Genomic DNA, 19,995 nt, shown 5'->3' with positions numbered 1-19,995 from the left:
TCAAGAATTAAATAAAAATATTTAGAAATTTCTCAAAATTATTACAAATTAAAAAAAAAACCAAAAAAAAAAAAAACTTTACGTCCATAGCACCGCAACTAAAATACACTTCACAACAGAGATCTGCAATTGGTACCAATAAAATAAGTGCACTTAAGTCATGAGCCATAAAAATTGGTACAAGTGAGTACTCATACTAATATGAAAAATGGCTAAGAATCATTCCCGTCAAAACAAAAAAAAAACACTTAAAGTAATTCTACACTGAGTGATCGTAAGTTATGACTCTCTCAAGAGTAGACCAACAATTTAATATTACGCACTTGTAATACCCGTTAAAATAGTAAGGATGTGATAAGTTGTCATCGACGTTATCCAACGGTAGGCACAGGAAACATGCTGTTTCGACAGGGTTGGACCAAAGGGGTGTTAGATGTGCAGGGTTAGCAGGGCATGCAAAGAGGTAGCTAGTGTCATGCCGGGACTCTTTGCACACTGTACATTCAGAACGAACTGCGCAAAGATTACTCTCAATTCTTGTGGCAACTCGACTCTTCGTGTGCAATAGGTGGTGGTTTGACTCCAAGTACGCCATTCTCTGAGAGGGGGTCGGTGAAAGTGTTAATGGCTCCACTGTGAATGGCGGTCAGTGCAGGTCTGAAGTTTCTTGCGGCCGAAGTCTGGTCGGAGTATTGTTTTATGTCGTCGAAGTGGTTGAGAAAGAACCTTTTGATGTTCCTGGGAAGTGGTTCCGCCACAAGCAGGTGATTGCAAGGATGATTTCTACGAAACCTTAGAGAGGCATCCCGTTGTAGTCCGGATTGCGGCTCTGTATTTTGGCAATAATTGCAATAGTTTGAGGAGTAAAGGAGCACGAGCTGTCGAAAGATCTTAACACCATCGACTCAATAGTAAGGTAAAGTCTGTACTCCTTTGTCCAGTTTGTTAATATGGTCGCTGTAGATATAGTGGGGGAGAGAGTTAGGTTCCGTGCAGCTAGGAAGCGAGAAAGGTCAGAGAGATAGACGTTTACGTTTGAGCACATGCCATCGATTCCATTCCGTCTGGTAGTTGCGGGAGTTTGGAGATGTATAAGTTAAATAAGAATGGGAAGAGGACACCACCATGTTAATTCTTCTCAGCTTGGAGTTTTTACCTCGAAATAGTACGGATGATTGACGGCCGTTTAGGTTGTTCATCTTCAGTCCTGTGGCGAGTTGTGGTGCTGTGAACTTTTCAGAAGTAATGCTGGTGGTTTGCTAAGCTCAGGTGGTGCGTGAAGGTCGGGAGTAGCAAGACCTGAAGTTTCTTTACTACTGGGAAGAGGAGAATTATCGGACGAAGGACCCCCTTTTGTTGGTGGGTTTCGCAAGTTTCAGTAGTAGGACCACTATTCCGATTTTCCACACATCAGGTATTTGAAGAGTCAGCGTCAGGTTGAGTACCTTGGTGAGATAGCATGTTAATTCCATCAGGGCCAATAAATTTGGACAATTTTGCCTTGTTGATGACACGCTGAAAATCCTGACCCGGTGAAAGTAAGTAATGTGCAGTCTTTCCGCATTTTGCGCAGTCGTCGGATAGCACATCGGTAGGCGGCGGTAGCTGTTGTGATCACTTTGCGGAATTGACGCTTGCCAACGATTACGTCCGTAGGAATGGATAAAGCCGTGAAGGTGCTCTTGGAAAGTTCTGTGAAGCCGACCCAGTTAGCTTTGTTAAAGTTGTGAAGTTGTCCACAAAAATAAAGTCGGGAGGTTCCTCGATCGAAATAATTTTGGGCGAGGGCAAAATCGTCCAAATTCATTGCGAGAGTTAGCCTAGATCGCCAGGTTATGCTATTTATCAGACCACTACTAGCAATGATAACATAGAGCGAGCGATTACAGGTGCCCATAATTTTGGGGGGCGCGTCATGGTGCATAATGTCGAATTGTCTATCCGATAGTTTCACCCACCTACGATCGTTTGACAGACAGAAATGCCAAAGACTGTGACGATTTTCACCACAAAGTAGCTCGGGTGATATCCTGTAGAGCAACCTGTAACTGGTGGGATGTATATGTTAAATATTTTGACCTCGACATCGCCTGACCGGATAGCTGTACCCTGACATTCTAGGGTAGTATCCCTACCTATCCCTAGCACGCGATCCTTACGTATTACGTTGAAACATGCAGATCTTCGAAAATACAGTTCTTGGCCAATAAAATCCGGATCAATTCCTGTTAGATAGAATTGGCTATGGAAAACATAAGAAACGCATACGCACCTACAACAAAAACGCAAGAGCGAAAAAAATTTAATCAACAGAACAAGTACTATTTTAGTCAAAAGTGTAAATTCGTGTCGTGCGCTGAGTAACTGTTTTGTTATTGTTTCTTTTGCAAATGTTTTGGAACTTACGATTTTTTGTAAAGGATGATTGACAAATATACTGATATTTATTATACATTTTTTAAGTTTGCTATTATACTATGATGGGTATTTATAAACTCAGTGAAAAACGGAAGTTAGAAGTGCAATTTCGGATATGTTAGCAGAGCTAATAAAAGATCACAACTTCATTTATTATTTGCAAAAAAGTTTATACGAGTAAATGCAGTGATATGCAGACTTCCGATCTTAATAAACATAAAGGCTTTATAAAGGGTGATTTTTTAAGAGCTTGATAACTTTAAAAAAAAAAAAAACGCATAAAATTTGCAAAATCTCATCGGTTCTTTATTTGAAACGTTAGATTGGTTCATGACATTTACTTTTTGAAGATAATTTCATTTAAATGTTGACCGCGGCTGCGTCTTAGGTGGTCCATTCGGAAAGTCCAATTTTGGGCAACTTTTTCGAGCATTTCGGCCGGAATAGCCCGAATTTCTTCGGAAATGTTATCTTCCAAAGCTGGAATAGTTGCTGGCTTAGCCCCACAAAAAATAGTCTAAAGGCGTTAAATCGCATGATCTTGGTGGCCAACTTACGGGTCCATTTCTTGAGATGAATTGTTGTCCGAAGTTTTCCCTCAAAATGGCCATAGAATCGCGAGCTGTGTGGCATGTAGCGCCATCTTGTTGAAACCACATGTCAACCAAGTTCAGTTCTTCCATTTTTGGCAACAAAAAGTTTGTTAGCATCGAACGATAGCGATCGCCATTCACCGTAACGTTGCGTCCAACAGCATCTTTGAAAAAATACGGTCCAATGATTCCACCAGCGTACAAACCACACCAAACAGTGCATTTTTCGGGATGCATGGGCAGTTCTTGAACGGCTTCTGGTTGCTCTTCACCCCAAATGCGGCAATTTTGCTTATTTACGTAGCCATTCAACCAGAAATGAGCCTCATCGCTGAACAAAATTTGTCGATAAAAAAGCGCGAAACACATTTCGAACCGAACACTGATTTTGGTAATAAAATTCAATGATTTGCAAGCGTTGCTCGTTAGTAAGTCTATTCATGATGAAATGTCAAAGCATACTGAGCATCTTTCTCTTTGACACCATGTCTGAAATCCCACGTGATCTGTCAAATACTAATGCATGAAAATCCTAACCTCAAAAAAATCACCCGTTATCACACAGAAATGAACTGCTCAGGAAGAAAGTGAGTGAGGATGATAAAAAATTTGCTTTAGAAGTTTGTGCTAATTGGGTGGTTGAAGATTGGTGGTTTGAATTATTTCGCTTTAACGTGATTGAATTATTGGGTCATGAGAGATAAAGTTCAACATCGAATCGTATAAAGAGAAACTTTCTCATTATTCATACACTCACTATGCACATAGGTCGATTATTCAAAATAAGCTGGCCAAAAGTCCAATTTATTAATAAAAGGTTATCAAAAATAGTACCCACAATAGAAAGAGAATTAGCCCAGTAATAAGAATTTACGACCTCCACCCAACAAAGATGCACTGTGTGCTTGCGCTCGCACTTCGAAACTTGATATTCGCGTTATTTTTCTGTTATTGTTTTTTGTGATCTCAGTTAACGAAGGTAAAGAATCATTATTTTTGTGTTTTGCATTTATTTTTATTATTTCGCAAATATTGTGATGGATTTGAGTAACTCAGGTAAGATTTGTTATATTATTATAACAAATATATATTATATATGTTTTTAATAATAGACATATTAGGCTAGCTTACGACACATACTTTATCCGCAGCTGGGATGATTTTTAAGATTGGAAGTCATAAAGAAATAAAATAAAATGTTTGTTTAAAATTTTATCAATTACTTATTTTTTGGCTTTAAGTATTTCTGGCGTAAAAATAATTACTCGAATTTATCTTTATGATAAAATACGAGGGCTGTCCGATAAATAACCGACCTAACCATGATGCACGCGACTTTTTCAAAATTTTTTATTTTTATTTTTCTATTTTCCAAATAGTACTTAGCGTCTTTGTCTGCAAAATACGAGTTCACGAAAGAGATTGCCTCCTCATTTGACGAAAATCTCTGGCCGCCGAGCGCAGTTTTAAGTTGAGGAAACAAAAAAAAAAGTCGCTTGGTGCTGGATCCGGTGAATAAGGTGGATGGTTAAGCAGTTCGAACCGCAATTCGTGGATTTTCGCCAGGGCGACTGTTGAGGTGTGAGATGGTGCGTTGTCTTGGTGGAACAAGACTTTCTTTTTTTGCAAATGTGGCCGATTTTTCGAAATTTCTTCCTTTAGCTTGTCCAATAATGATGCGTAGTATGCTCCTGTTATAGTTTTCCTTTTTCAAGATAGTCGATAAAAATAATTCCATGGTTGTCCCAAAAACACTCGCCATCACTTTCCCAGCCGAATACACAGCTTTAGGTTTTTTTGGGGCTGGTTCCCCCTTTTCAATCCACTGTTTAGATTGGTTTTTTGTTTCGGGCGTATAATGATGAATCCAAGTTTCGTCTACAGTTATCAATCGGCGCCAAAACTTGGCCATCACTTTCCCAGCCGAATACACAGCTTTAGGTTTTTTTGGGGCTGGTTCCCCCTTTTCAATCCACTGTTTAGATTGGTTTTTTGTTTCGGGCGTATAATGATGAATCCAAGTTTCGTCTACAGTTATCAATCGGCGCCAAAACTTGGTCTTATTGCCTCTAAGCTGAGCCAAATGTTCATGCGCGCACGTTTGTGGACTAGCGTAAGCAAACGCGGCACCCAACGCGCGGACAGCTTTCTCATGCCCAAATCTTGGTTTAATATGTGACAAACAGTTTCTTTTGACATCTTCATAATCTCAGCTATTTCCCTAACTTTAATCCGGCGGTCGTCTAGTACCAATTGATGAACTTTAGCGATGTTATCGTTAGTGGTTACAGTTTTTGAACGCCCAGGACGTTCATCATCTTCCAAGCTCCTGCGACCACGTTTAAATTCAGCTGCCCAAAATTTTACGGTGGTAAACGATGGTGCAGAGTCACCATACACAGAGTCCAACTCATTTTTGATTTGTGAAGGCCTTTCAAAAATAAAAATTTAATTACAGCTCGATATTCAATTTTTTCCATTTTGGGGAAATCACCGAAATATACTCACAAAAACGACTGTCAACAGATAATTGCGCAAGATAAATTTCTGAAATTTTGGCGAGTAGCTATTATAATATGCACAATTTGAAGTAGAAACTTTTTTTTTCAGACGTGCCGCTAGCTTCACGTTGAGGTCGGTTATTTATCGGACAGCCCTCGTACAACAGAAAATTTGGGGAAACTTTAGTATACCATCCCACGATTTCAGGGTTAAAAGTGGTATGGTTGGAAAGAGCTGCTGCTCCAGATTAAGAAAATATATAACACTTATTATCTGTCAACACGGAATACTTTTGTTATTGTGCATGGAATGAAATTTGTGTAAAATATAAAATGCTTATTTTAAGCAAATAACTAAATAATTACTAGAAAAATAAATATGTAGAAACAATGTAATAAAGTATAAGTGCATAAAAAGTGCATAATATGAAATAAATAATTACTAGAAATCGAGAAATTGCAAGATAAAATTTGCAAAATTTTCAACTTTAAATGCAAATATCTCGAAAACTATAAGTTTGCGGAGGCAATAATTATATATTTTCAGAAAAATGGTTTAAAGCACACAGAAAAGAAGCGGTGTTCCTTAAAACGAATGAGTGTTGGTTAAAGGGAACATTGGAACTTCCGTCAAATGTTTGAAATCGACTGGGTCGGCAATCAAAATCATTTAGTGATTGTAGTAAAAGAAGTTAAAGCGGAAGAACGGAAAAAAATAAAACTTTGTATTTTTAGTGAGGACGTCATAGTTCACCACACTACAGGGCCAAGGAAAGAGAAACGCTTCGAAAATACTTCGAGACATTAAAAACTGCTTTTCGCACAGGTGCTTGTGATTGTTAATTGTTAATAATTAATTGATAACACAATTGCGCGCTTATCTATAACGAATGAAGGAATCCTCCGTTCCCTTAACGATAATGAAAGGAATTCCTTAAAATAGTTTATAGGTGGGGTTGTGACGGATTGTGATGGGTAGGGCGTTAATTATTTGTGCTACCTTACTTGTAAAGGGTGATTTTTTAAGAGCTTGATAACTTTTTTTAAAAAAAAAACGCATAAAATTTGCAAAATCTCATCGGTTCTTTATTTGAAACGTTAGATTGGTTCATGACATTTACTTTTTGAAGATAATTTCATTTAAATGTTGACCGCGGCTGCGTCTTAGGTGGTCCATTCGGAAAGTCCAATTTTGGGCAACTTTTTCGAGCATTTCGGCCGGAATAGCCCGAATTTCTTTGGAAATGTTGTCTTCCAAAGCTGGAATAGTTGCTGGCTTATTTCTGTAGACTTTAGACTTGACGTAGCCCCACAAAAAATAGTCTAAAGGCGTTAAATCGCATGATCTTGGTGGCCAACTTACGGGTCCATTTCTTGAGATGAATTGTTGTCCGAAGTTTTCCCTCAAAATGGCCATAGAATCGCGAGCTGTGTGGCATGTAGCGCCATCTTGTTGAAACCACATGTCAACCAAGTTCAGTTCTTCCATTTTTGGCAACAAAAAGTTTGTTAGCATCGAACGATAGCGATCGCCATTCACCGTAACGTTGCGTCCAACAGCATCTTTGAAAAAATACGGTCCAATGATTCCACCAGCGTACAAACCACACCAAACAGTGCATTTTTCGGGATGCATGGGCAGTTCTTGAACGGCTTCTGGTTGCTCTTCACCCCAAATGCGGCAATTTTGCTTATTTACGTAGCCATTCAACCAGAAATGAGCCTCATCGCTGAACAAAATTTGTCGATAAAAAAGCGCGAAACACATTTCGAACCGAACACTGATTTTGGTAATAAAATTCAATGATTTGCAAGCGTTGCTCGTTAGTAAGTCTACTCATGATGAAATGTCAAAGCATACTGAGCATCTTTCTCTTTGATACCATGTCTGAAATCCCACGTGATCTGTCAAATACTAATGCATGAAAATCCTAACCTCAAAAAAATCACCCGTTATATGTATATTGATTTGAAATACATACAACAAATAATGTTATTTATACTTATATAATACAAATATTGTAAAATTCTGAGTTTTTGATAAATTTTTTTTCAATAAAACATAATAACACCCCTATTCTATGCACTTAACAAAATAGGAAAATATTGAAAATTAACTCAAATATTTATCAAGCACGAAATATTTTGGTATTCTGTGCCAATTTTGATAAAAGTAAAAGCTTCAATTCGCAAAGCTTTTCCCCACACGTGTGGTGAACAAAACAATCTAAATAGAAACAGCTGATTTCTATTCAAATTATATTGATAGCAATTTGCGTGCAGTCAATTGCTCCTATGGTGCTCTTTATTCCAAATTTCCTGATTTTCTAAAAAATCTGGAATATATATTAAATAAATTAGCTTAAATTAGTATATTATTATTTGTATTACAATAATACTTGCCCCATTTTTATAAAAGTTTCTCCCTCTTTTGAACTGGGAAACTTTATTTTCCTCCCTTCACCTTCACAATAAATTTTGCTACAGCCCGTACACTTCTCGAAATAACGACTGAGTCATGGGCAAGTTGACGTTGTTACCTACACATTTCCTGATATGAGCCGTGTCCAAAGAAGTTCAAAGCTGCTGGAACCATTACAGTTAAAGGTAGTGACGTTTTCTGATCATCGTGTGGGGCTAGTTCATAAATTTTTTCAAATTTTTTCCCCAAAAGTATTATCGCTCACAGAAAATGGATTGGGGAAGAATTTAGTATACCGTTGCAGGATATCAAGGATAAAAAGGATATAGTCGGATAGAGGAGATTATCCTGATCAAGGATATATATGGTTATAGCCGCAGGAAGCTTATAGTTTCCGAGTTATTCACGTTTAAAGTTGAAAATTTGCAATATTTTATTTACATATTTTCGATATATAAAATTAATTTTGCTCTTATATTTTTGAATTATATATGGGGTATTCCATACCAAATCGACCAATTTTGAACCCGACCCCTTTAGATTTTGCTGAAACTTATCCATCCTTTTCTACTCTTTGAAAAACATTTTTGAGAATTTTTTCAAAATTTTTTGTCCTACTTAAAAAAAGTTATGAATTTTTCTATTTTTTGCTAAAAAAATGGCTTTTTTATATTCAAATAGCCATAACTTTTGTAGAAATTGACTTTTGGGGACCATTTTTTTTTTTAATTTTTGTTTTTGAATGAACTTTTCGAAAAAATACTCGAAAAAAATTTAACACGATCAATTATATAAAATAATCGTTTTTTTTAAGTAAAATCTTAATTTTTTTTTTTGAAATTTCGCCATTTTTGTTTTTTATTTTTTTTTCTCAAAAAAAACTTCAATTAATTTGACAACTATCTCTGCTAATCTCGGAGTGGGCCGATTTTTTAATTAAAAAATTTTTTAAATAAATAAAAAAAAATATTAAAAAAACTCGGCCGACTCCGGGATTAGCAGGGATAGTTGCCAAATTAATTGAAGCTTTTTTTCGATTTTTTTTATATTTTTTTATATTATATTTAAAAAAATCGGCCCACTCCGAGATTAGCAGGGATAGTTGTCAAATTAATTGAAGTTTTTTTTGAAAAAAAAAAAACAAAAAACAAAAATGGCGAAATTTCAAAAAAATAAAAATTAAGATTTTACTTAAAAAAAAACGATTATTTTATATAATTGATCGTGTTAAATTTTTTTCGAGTATTTTTTCGAAAAGTTCATTCAAAAACAAAAATTTAAAAAAAAAAATGGTCCCCAAAAGTTAATTTCTACAAAAGTTATGGCTATTTGAATATAAAAAAGCCATTTTTTTAGCAAAAAATAGAAAAATTCATAACTTTTTTGAAGTAGGACAAAAAATTTTGAAAAAATTCTCAAAAATGTTTTTCAAAGAGTAGAAAAGGATGGATAAGTTTCAGCAAAATCTAAAGGGGTCGGGTTCAAAAGTGGTCGATTTGGTATGGAATACCCCATATACACTAACACATCACTTATTCTTTTTTATATAATGTATAAATTTTTTATATAATATAGTGCAAAAATTGCTTTTAATATACATTTAAATTATTGTTGAATTATTATTATTTTAAAATAACAAATAAATTACAAATTGTCAAATAATCAGTCTTACCTTATCGACATCATTTGTAAAAATAAATTTGTAAATTTGTCAAATAATCAGTGTTACCATACTAACCTAACCTAACTAACATACCCTCTATGACATTGCTACTTCTTCGCGTTGAACTCCTTTTTGCTTGGGCGGCCTTCTGCCGCGCTTCAAAAAAAAAATAACCCTAGAACGTCACATAACCACAAGCGGCGGCCTGTATATTGGTGGAATGATGAAATTTCCATGCTGAGAAAGCTTTGTCACTCAACTAGACGGCGTCTACAGCGTAACTGGGGCGAAACGAATGAAAATCGCCTAAGGGAGGAATTTAAAAGCCACAAGAAGCTCCTGAAGTCGGCAATTACACGAAGCAAAAAATCATGTTTTGAGAAGCTGTGTGAGGAAGCAAACTTTGACCCTTGGAGTGCAAAACAGTACAAAATATGTATGTCCAGATTTAAAAATAAGCAGCAGCAACCTAAAGATGCCTCTTTTATGGGAAAGGTCGTCGAAACACTATTCCCGAAACACTATTCCCGAAACACGACCGGATTTCATATGCCAAGCGACGAAACGAAGCTGTAGAGTCACCCCCGTTAGTCACGGAAGACGAACTATTGGCAATAGCAAGGAAAATCAAAAACACCAAAGCGCCTGGATTGGATGGCATACCAAACAGAGCTCTGAAGGAAGTCATAAGCTTAAAACCCCGAGTTTTCGCTAAAATGTACAACGCTTGTTTAAAGAAAGAGGTATTCCCCGACTCTTGGAAAGTACAACGTTTGGTTCTGCTCCCAAAACGAAAGAAACCACCTGAAGAACCTACATCGTACCGACCTCTGTGTATGCTCGACACAATGGGTAAAGTGTACGAAAGTGTAATACGAAACCGCCTGGTGTTAGCAATCCAGAAAGCCGGCGGATTATCAGAGAGACAATACGGCTTTATAAAGAAGAGATCCACTATTGACGCACTACGAGAAGTCGTCGATACTGCGAGATATGCAGTAAGTGGCAAAAGATGGAAAGGTGGCACAGAAAAGTAATGCGTGCTGATTACCCTGGATGTCAAGAAATACACATAATCAAAGCCCTGGATGAAATACGGGCCCCTGAATACCTCATAAATATAATAACGAGTTATTTTAAAAACAGGAGGCTGATTTTTGAGACGGACGAAGGCACCAAGAGCTACTCTATCTCGAGTGGTGTACCCCAAGGCTCAGTGTTAGGCTTACTATTATGGAATCTTATGTACGATGGGGTGCTAAAAAGACAGCAAGCAACAGATATTAAACTAGTAGCTTATGCGGATGATCTCATGGTGGTAGCAGTAGCCAAACAATTAGCCGACCTGAAAAATAAATGTAATGAGTGCATAAATGGTCTACGCCAATGGTTCTCTTCTGTGAGTCTGAAACTGGCGGAGGAAAAAACAGAAGTTTTACTCATAAGTACCAGGAAGATAGAAGAACGAATAGAGCTCACTATAGGGGAGTGCGAGATTACCTCGCAGCCGCAAATGAAGTATCTGGGAGTAATATTGGACTCCAAATTAAAATTTAAAGAACACCTGGAGTATTCTTCCGCGAAGGCAAATAAAATCTATAATGCCCTATCGAAAATGATGACCAATAGAGGCTGTGTGCGTTCCAGCCGGCGATTCTTAATAGCGAAAGCAATGAGTTCCGTAATACTGTATGCGGCACCAGTTTGGATACAGGCAATGGATATAAAAGCGTATGCTAAACAAAAAATTGCAGTGCATAGGCTTTCTGCAATTCGAGTAATAAGTGCTTTCCGGACTATATCAACCGACGCTGCTGAAGTGTTAGCCAGCATGCCGCCCATTGACATCCAGGGAGATGAACTCGAGCGTTTATATCATCTACCAGCGCCTAAAACAGTATCGGCAAAGACAGAGGAGAGGAACAATAGCATTAAAATGTGGCAGGAGCGGTGGAATTCCTCATCCAAAGGGCGTTGGACCCACCGACTTATACCGGATATCCATTCGATAGACAGACGACATGGGGACCTAGACTTTCATCTGACCCAAATACTTAGTGGACACGGGTGCTTCAGAAGCTACCTTTTCAGATTCCACAATGACATTAGTCCGAACTGTCCGACGTGTACAGAGCATATAGAAGACTCTGAACATATACTATTTTATTGCCCTAGATTTTCAAATACAAGGAAAAAACTAAAAACCACACTAGGTGGTAGTTTTACAGTCGATAATTTAACGACACTCATGTGTTAGTCGACCGATAAATGGAAAGCTGCCAGCGAAGCGTTAGCATCCATAATGACAAAACTGAGACTTTTTGAACAATTTATGCGTCCGTCAGTCCGCACCATAGAGGAGACTTAAATGTCTTGTCCCTCCCACGAAGTAATACTTAGCCGGTGGGAGAGTCTTGAGGTGGGAGTAGGTTAGGTTTAGCGGATTAAAGTTCCGCACTCCGGCTTTCATTGCTTCCCCCAACTATAAAAAAAAAAAAAAAAAAAAAACGGGGTGTATCAAATTCTTTTTGCGTAGAACTCCTTTTTGCGTGGCTGGCCTTCGGCCGCGCTTCAAAAAAAATAACCCTAGTTGGTCCAACACCGGGGTGTATCAAATTCTTTTCGCGTAGAACTTTTTTTGCGTGGGCGGCCTTCGGCATTGCTTCAAAAAATTACCCATGTCGATCCAACACCAGGTGTATAGATTTTTTTTTTTCTCCCGTAGATCTCACTTTTACAGTGGCGGCCTTCAGGCCGTTTAAATGTATTGTTTATCAACGATTATTTTTTCTGTATTTAGGGTATAATATTTCCTTATATTTTTTTTTTGTTTTAGTTTGTAAAATATTTTAGTATGGTAACACTGATTATTTGACAAATTTATTTTTACAAATGATGTCCATAAGGTAAGACTGATTATTTGACAATTTGTAATTTATTTGTTACTAGCAACCCGCCCCGGCTTCGCACGGAAATAAAATATAAGGCCTATGTCACTCACTGAAAAAATGATTAAAATCGATCCCGCTGTTTTGATTTATTCATTACTGTCCGTGGCCCGCACGCGTTACATTTGGAGTAAAACAATTCCCCTTTCTTTATACCATGAAGATTTGCTTGCTATTTTTGGAATATCTAAATTCTTACCCTACATTTTTTTGCATTTTTACATATTTATTTTATTTTTACAACTTGTTGTCTATTGGATGCATTATAACTTGAGTTTATATTTTGTTGCTCTGACGATGAGGAAGACAAATCTACATTTGCAATTGTAATATTTAAATTTTCATTGAAGGGTTGGGTGCCAAGAGCAACACCTGGTATGCCTTCTATAGTTTGAGAAATGACACAAAGACGCACAATAGTTTCTTCGTTTGGAGTGAGCTGATATTTAGAAAATGGGCCACCTCCTGTTGCTCGACTCTCAATTTTGTTGTGAGCTAATTTTCTTTTGATTTCGCTCTTCCACTCAGTTATAACCTATAGAAATAAGTTTGTTTTAATTGCAGTTTAATTTTGACTGAAATTTACTTACCTTTTTCCACCCGTTTACATCTTTGTGTGGAGGACCTGCAGCATTAAGCGATTCAGTTAATTCCTGCCATAACGATTCTATTGTCGGTTTATTGCGTTTCGTAAACCCTCTTAAGATATCTGGATTTTTTTCCATAAATTCAATTATGATCGTGTTTTGCGTTCTATTCTTATGTTTTCCCCTACAAAAATAAAGTTAATTACTTTGTAAGAATATAATAAATAAATTCCTGAACTTACATTTTCTCAACCGTCTAACAACACACAGAAATATAAAATGCATATTCAAATCTGTTGGCGATTATCTTCTTGTTTTATTTCTGATAGCAAAACCGATAAAATTGGTTTCGATGACACCCAAAACCGATACAAATTCTGTTTCGAACATCAAACCAATAATATCTGAATTCATGACACCTACTGCTTTTTTTGATCGGTTTTAATTCCGATTCCGACAACTATCAGATTCCACAACACCCCCGAATTACATGGAATTCAGTACGGTAATAACGACATGAATTGAAAATACATACATACATATTTACGCCCGAAATTTAATGATGCGAGAGATTCGTACATATGTATGTACTTACATACATGTGTACGTACCGAGTTCTTTCACCACACGATCTAATTCAACACGAATGAGGTGGGGTGAGATTCCCACATAACTTCTAAAGTTTCATTCGGTTGACAGCGAACAAACACACAAACAGTTTTTTTTGGAAACAGTGCTGCTCTTGTTCAAACAATTTTGGTTAAATAAGAAATGAATCAACTATTTTTTTGATGCAGAACGAAAGTAAATATTTGAAAGTTTAACTTCAAGTAAGTTTCATTTTAATCGGTGGATTCTTTTATGATGTATGGCTGTGTAAACAAAAAATATATGGTTTTTTACCACATTTTGTCCGAGTGCCACGCCCCTTTATATATTTCTTCAAATTATAATGACATAAACCTTCCTCTTCAAGCAATCTATCTATTAAAAAAAACCGCATCAAAATCAGTTGCTTAGTTTTCAAGATTTAAACATTTAAGGGGACAAAAGGACAGAAAAAGTGACTTTGTTTTATAATATGTAGTGATTTTAAAATAATAATAATTCAATAATAATTTAAATGTATATTAAAAGCAATTTTTGCACTATATTATATAAAATAAATGTGTGCAAATGAATAAGTGATGTGTTAGTGTATATAAAATTCAAAAATATAAGTGCAAAATTAATTTTATATATCGAAAATATGTAAATAAAATATTGCAAATTTTCAACTTTAAACGCGAATAACTCGGAAACTATAAGCTTCCTGCGGCTATAACCATATATATTCGTGATCTGGAGAATCTCCTCTATCCGACCATACCCATTTCATTCCCGAAATCGTGGGACGGTATACTAAAGCCGACCCACGAGCCCTGTCAAGAGCATTCGACATCTTAACAACTTATGAAGAAAGGAGCTTTTAATCTCAGACACAGAATACGAAATGCTTGAAAAATTTGACAAATTAGAAATATGTTGAATTTGTCAAGTGCACAGAATAGGGGTGTATGTATGTTTACAAAGAACAATACGAAGTAATATAATACATATAGCAAAAAAAAGCAAAATACTCTGTAAAATATTTTTGACCGCTTAAATTTCTAAAATCGATTTATGTATATGCTATGTGTGCTTTTCGTAAATGTGGTTTACTGGATGTTGGATTTTGACTAAGAGGGTTACATGGGTTTCAAAAAATCGATTTTTTGTTTTATTGAATTCCATAACACTTTTAGAATATTGTCCTATACTTTCAAGTTGATCGGAGTCATAGTTTCAGAGATACAGTTTTGAGAACTTGTGCGCTAGGCTAGCTGGGCTAAGGTGCCCCATCTTTAAATGCGCTCTTCTCGAAACTGTGTTTTTGAAGTCAAGATTTCTTGAGAACTACTCAACCGATCTTAATGAAATTGTACACAGGTCTTTGAGATAAAATTCTTAAAGAACGAAAATATGTGCCAAAAATCTAATTTTCAGTTAAATGTTCTAAATTTTTTGCAATTGGAAAAATTGCTCTTTCCTCATGAATTAATTTCATATTTATATTTTTTTTTTACAGATTCATTGACTTGAATGATAGTAGAAGTGAACAAATTCAAAAACTGTTCAAGGTTAGTTCAAATCTCGACACACTGCTAATGTTTAATGAAGATTCCCGCAGACCACGAGCACAGATTTCATTGCCTGAGATTCCAGTTCAAACATTAAATGACATGATTTGTTCAAATCAATATCTTTCATTACCGAGACTGTCATCACAACAAGTTATGGAAGGTAGGTACATATATGTTCTATTCTTAAAATCTAGTTAGAGGGACTAATATACAGTAGGGTGGGTCGATTCCGGACTTTTTTCGATTCGGGATTTCTAATAGTGCGGAAAAGTTGCCTTAGTACTTCCTGATTCCAATGCAACTTTTTGTTTTGAGATCGGATTGCATCTTCAACCCCAACTCCGGCCTTGAAATTTCAGAAATTCGCCTAAAATCGTGAAATTGTCTACCTAGCGCCTGAAATACGCATCTCATGACAAAATGTATAAGACAAAAGTTATTTGTCACGTCATTTGCTACCGAAATGGTATATGTGTTCATGGCCGCGAGACGAACCCGAGATACGAGCGAAAATGCGGCGCGCCACAGTGCAAGGTGTAAATCGGCTTGCGGCCATACCTCTTGACGTTGATTTCGCCGAGTGCTATCACTCACATTCATTCACCTACGCCAAAGGACACGTTCGGATAGGTCTCCACACAAATATTTTTTCATCGAGTTCCTTTACTCTTGTCGTTGATTTCGTCGAGTGCCATCACTTATATTCTCTCAACAGAACACACTCAAAATGTCTGTATCTAAATTTAAATTTAGGCAAAAATGTCCTGTGTTTGGCATATATCCGTACAATCTATCTGAGTCCCAGTTACCTACTTACCAGGATGTTCTTTTGTGTTATCAGTTTGAAAGATTTCGTATAGGGCGACTCCGAGGCGACAACTATGAACCTAGGAGTAAAGAGGTTACAGAAATAGTTGCAAAAAAGGTTGAAAATGCTTTTAAAAAGTCATCTATTCCGATAGTTTCACACACCAGAGTTGATTTCTGACTCTTAAACAAATGTTTTTAAGGAACCCAATAGGTTTGAGCTCTTAAAGAGACGACTTTGTCTCTTCTGCCGGAAAATTATTTGACATCGCTGCTTATAAATGCATTTATTTTTCTTCTTGCACTTGTCCAAAGGAAAGGAAAGTTCCTATCAATGAACAACCATTTCTCTTGGACCAGAGAACCAGAAGAATTGGTCGCATTGGAAGTGTTGATCTACCTGAAACAAAAAAGATTACAAAGAAAAATGAACGTAAAGAAAAGCTTTCAAAACGTCATTCAACATCAACACTTACCAGAAAAGTATCAGCTAGAACACGTGACCATTCAGATCAGCCAGACTCTCATACAGACGACAACAATGCAGGTGCGTCGCACATGGATTCTTTCAAAAACGATGCTGATGATGAATTTTCTCTTCCATCCTCTAAAATTAAACAAAACACACTAGTATTAGAACACACTGCTTTAGCTGCGCAAAGATTTGGAGTAAGTGATAGAGCAGCGGCCTTGATTGTTCCATCTGCTTTTCTGGATGCCAAAAAGCAGGTTTGATAACAGAGAATCAGGCTAGCTTTGTCACTGACAAACGTAAGGTTAGTCGGGCAAAAAAAAGTGTTGGAGTTAAGCTCCAAAACACCGGAAGTATTGACTTTGTATATGGGCTGTATTTTGACGGCCGCAAAGACAATACACTTACACAAGTCAGCGAAGGTGAAAAGTACTACCGCGACACTGTCAAAGAGGAACATATTTCTCTTATAGCGGAACCTGTTTGTCATTACTTTGGCCACGTCACCTCTGCTTCCGGGTCAGCTGAGGATGAGACGCAAGCTATATGGCAACATTTACAAGACAATTCAGTTGATGTGGAACATATAGAAGTTGTTGGTGCTGATGGCACCAACACGAACACAGGTTGGAAAGGTGGAATCATTCGGAAACTAGAAGAAAGAATAGGTAGACCATTACAGTGGGTTGCTTGTCTTCTACATTTCAGCGAACTTCCATTTCGTGCTCTTTTCGAACACATAGATGGTGTCTCAAAGAGTCCAAATACATTCTCTGGCGACATAGGTAAACTGCTCCCTGATTGTGAGAAGTTGCCTGTTGTCAAATTTGAAAGTTTTCCATCCTGCCAATTACCTTCTGAGGTTATTAATCCGACCCAACATAGCACAGACCAAGCTTATCTCTATAAAATATCAGAAGCTGTTATTTCCGGTCAATGTTCCTCAGATTTAGCGTCGATGCATCCAGGTAACATGTGCAAATCTCGCTGGCTCACCTGTGCAAATAGAATTCTGAGATTATACATTTCTACTGACAAACCAACAAAGGAAATAAAGATTTTGGTCAAGTACATACTTACAGTTTACTCACCTTTGTGGTTCTCAATAATATTCAACAGTTCAATCAAAGATGGCTCTCGCCATCTCTATGCTGCAATTCAAAGGTCGAGATACTTATCTGCTAAACTGCGCAAGGTTGTCGATTCATCCATTCAACAGAATGCTTTCTTTGCTCTTCCAGAAAACATTCTCCTTAGTATGATGACTGACGAACGGATAGAAGTCAGAAAGTTGGCCCTTGACCGTCTTCTGGCAGCCAGAGAAGCAGAGTCTGACACTGTAAATGGAAGGGTTAGATGTAATAAAGTGCCAAAGTTGAATTTCAAAGCTAATACGAGTAATTATTACGATATTATTAACTGGAAGACTATTACATTGACTGTTCCACCAGTTCTTTGTTCAGTTTCTAACGAAGAACTCAGAAAAGGGCTGTCGGGAGACACTGCAGAGGTATGGAAATTTAGTGAATTCCCCTCTCACACCGTGGCAGTCGAAAGAACCGTCAAACTGGTGACAGAGGCATCTTCTAAAGTTATTGGCCCCCAATCTCGTGATCGTTTTATATTTCTTCTTCTTTACTGGCGTAGACACCGCTTACGCGATTATAGCCGAGTCAACAATAGCGCGCCAGTCGTTTCTTCTCTTCGCTACGTGGCGCCAATTTGATATTCCAAGCGAAGCCAGGTCCTTCTCCACTTGGTCCTTCCAACGGAGTGGAGGTCTTCCTCTTCTTCTGCTTCCCGCGGCGGGTACTGCGTCGAATACTTTCAGAGCCGGAGTGTTTTCATCCATCCGGACAACATGACCTAGCCAGCGTAGCCGCTGTCTTTTAATTCGCTGAACTATGTCAATGTCGTCGTATATCTCGTACAGCTCATCGTTCCATCGAATGCGATATTCGCCGTGGCCAACGCGCAAGGGACCATAAATCTTTCGCAGAACTTTTCTCTCGAAAACTCGCAATGTCGACTCATCGGTTGTTGTCATCGTCCAAGCCTCTGCACCATATAGCAGGACGGGAATTATGAGCGACTTATAGAGTTTGGCTTTTGTTCGTCGAGAGAGGACTTTACTTTTCAATTGCCTACTTAGTCCGAAGTAGCACCTGTTGGCAAGAGTAATCCTGCGTTGGATTTCCAAGCTGACATTGTTGGTGGTGTTTACGCTGGTTCCAAGATAGACGAAATTATCTACAACTTCAATGTTATGACTGTCACCAGTGACGTGAGTGCCAAGTCGCAAGTGCGACGACTGTTTGTTTGATGACAGGAGATATTTCGTCTTGCCCTCGTTCACTGCCAGACCCATTTCTTTTGCTTCCTTGTCCAGCCTGGAGAAAGCAGAACTAACGGCGCGGGTGTTGAGGCCGCTGATATCAATATCATCTGCGTACGCCAGCAGTTGTACACTCTTATAGAAGATGGTACCTTCTCTGTTGAGTTCTGCAGCTCGAACTATTTTCTCCAGAAGCAGGTTGAAAAATTCGCACGATAGGGAATCGCCTTGTCTGAAACCTCGTTTGGTATCGAACGGCTCAGAGAGGTCCTTCCCGATCCTGACGGAGCTTTTCGTGTTGCTCAACGTCAGTTTACACAGCCGTATTTGTTTTGCGGGGATACCAAATTCAGACATCGCGGCATAAAGGCAGCTCCTTTTCGTGCTGTCGAAAGCAGCTTTGAAATCGACGAATAGGTGGTGAGTGTCGATTCTCCTTTCACGGGTCTTCTCCAAGATTTGGCGCATGGTGAATATCTGGTCGGTTGTTGATTTACCAGGTCTGAAGCCACACTGATAAGGTCCAATCAGTTTGTTGACGGTGGGCTTTAATCTTTCACACAATACGCTCGATAGAACCTTATATGCGATGTTGAGGAGGCTAATCCCACGGTAGTTGACGCAGATTGTGGGGTCTCCTTTTTTTATGGATTGGGCATAGCACACTTAAATTCCAATCGCTGGGCATGCTTTCATCCGACCATATTTTACAAAGAAGCTGATGCATGCTCCTTATCATTTCTTCGCCGCCGTGTTTGAATAGCTCGGCCGACAATCCATCGGCCCCTGCCGCTTTGTTGTTTTTCAGGCGGGCAATTGCTATTCGAACTTCTTCATGATCGGGCAATGGAACGTCTGCTCCATCGTCATCGATTGGGGTATCGGGTTCGCCTTCTCCTGGTGTTGTGCATTCACTGCCATTCAGCAGGCTGGAAAAGTGTTCCCTCCATAATTTAAGTATGCTCTGAGCATCGGTGGCTAGATCACCTTGGGGGGTTCTACAGGAGTATGCTCCGGTCTTGAAACCTTGTGTAAGCCGCCGCATCTTTTCATAGAATTTTCGAGCATTACCCCTGTCGGTCAGCTT

The 19,995-nt window shown here is 38.0% G+C and overlaps 2 protein-coding genes across 8 annotated transcripts in view; one reads left to right on the top strand and one right to left on the bottom strand.

Annotated features, from left to right (window-relative positions):
• Nucleotides 1-19,995, top strand: part of LOC105226404 (dnaJ homolog subfamily C member 16) — a 623,397-nt gene that overhangs the window by 85,921 nt on the left and 517,481 nt on the right. For all 7 annotated transcript variants that reach the window (XM_049449953.1, XM_049449948.1, XM_049449946.1 and 4 more), the window contains one exon: nt 15,240-15,454. In XM_049449953.1, the coding sequence (XP_049305910.1) occupies nt 15,240-15,454 (215 nt within the window). The remainder of the gene's footprint in view (nt 1-15,239; nt 15,455-19,995) is intronic.
• LOC125776613 (uncharacterized) overlaps nt 1-19,995 on the bottom strand; it is a 217,393-nt gene that overhangs the window by 105,746 nt on the left and 91,652 nt on the right. The window lies entirely within an intron of this gene.

The sequence above is a fragment of the Bactrocera dorsalis genome, chromosome 2 (assembly GCF_023373825.1).
Source record: "Bactrocera dorsalis isolate Fly_Bdor chromosome 2, ASM2337382v1, whole genome shotgun sequence".
Classification (NCBI taxonomy): domain Eukaryota; kingdom Metazoa; phylum Arthropoda; class Insecta; order Diptera; family Tephritidae; genus Bactrocera; species Bactrocera dorsalis.
This window is presented reverse-complemented; position numbering and strand designations above follow the sequence as displayed.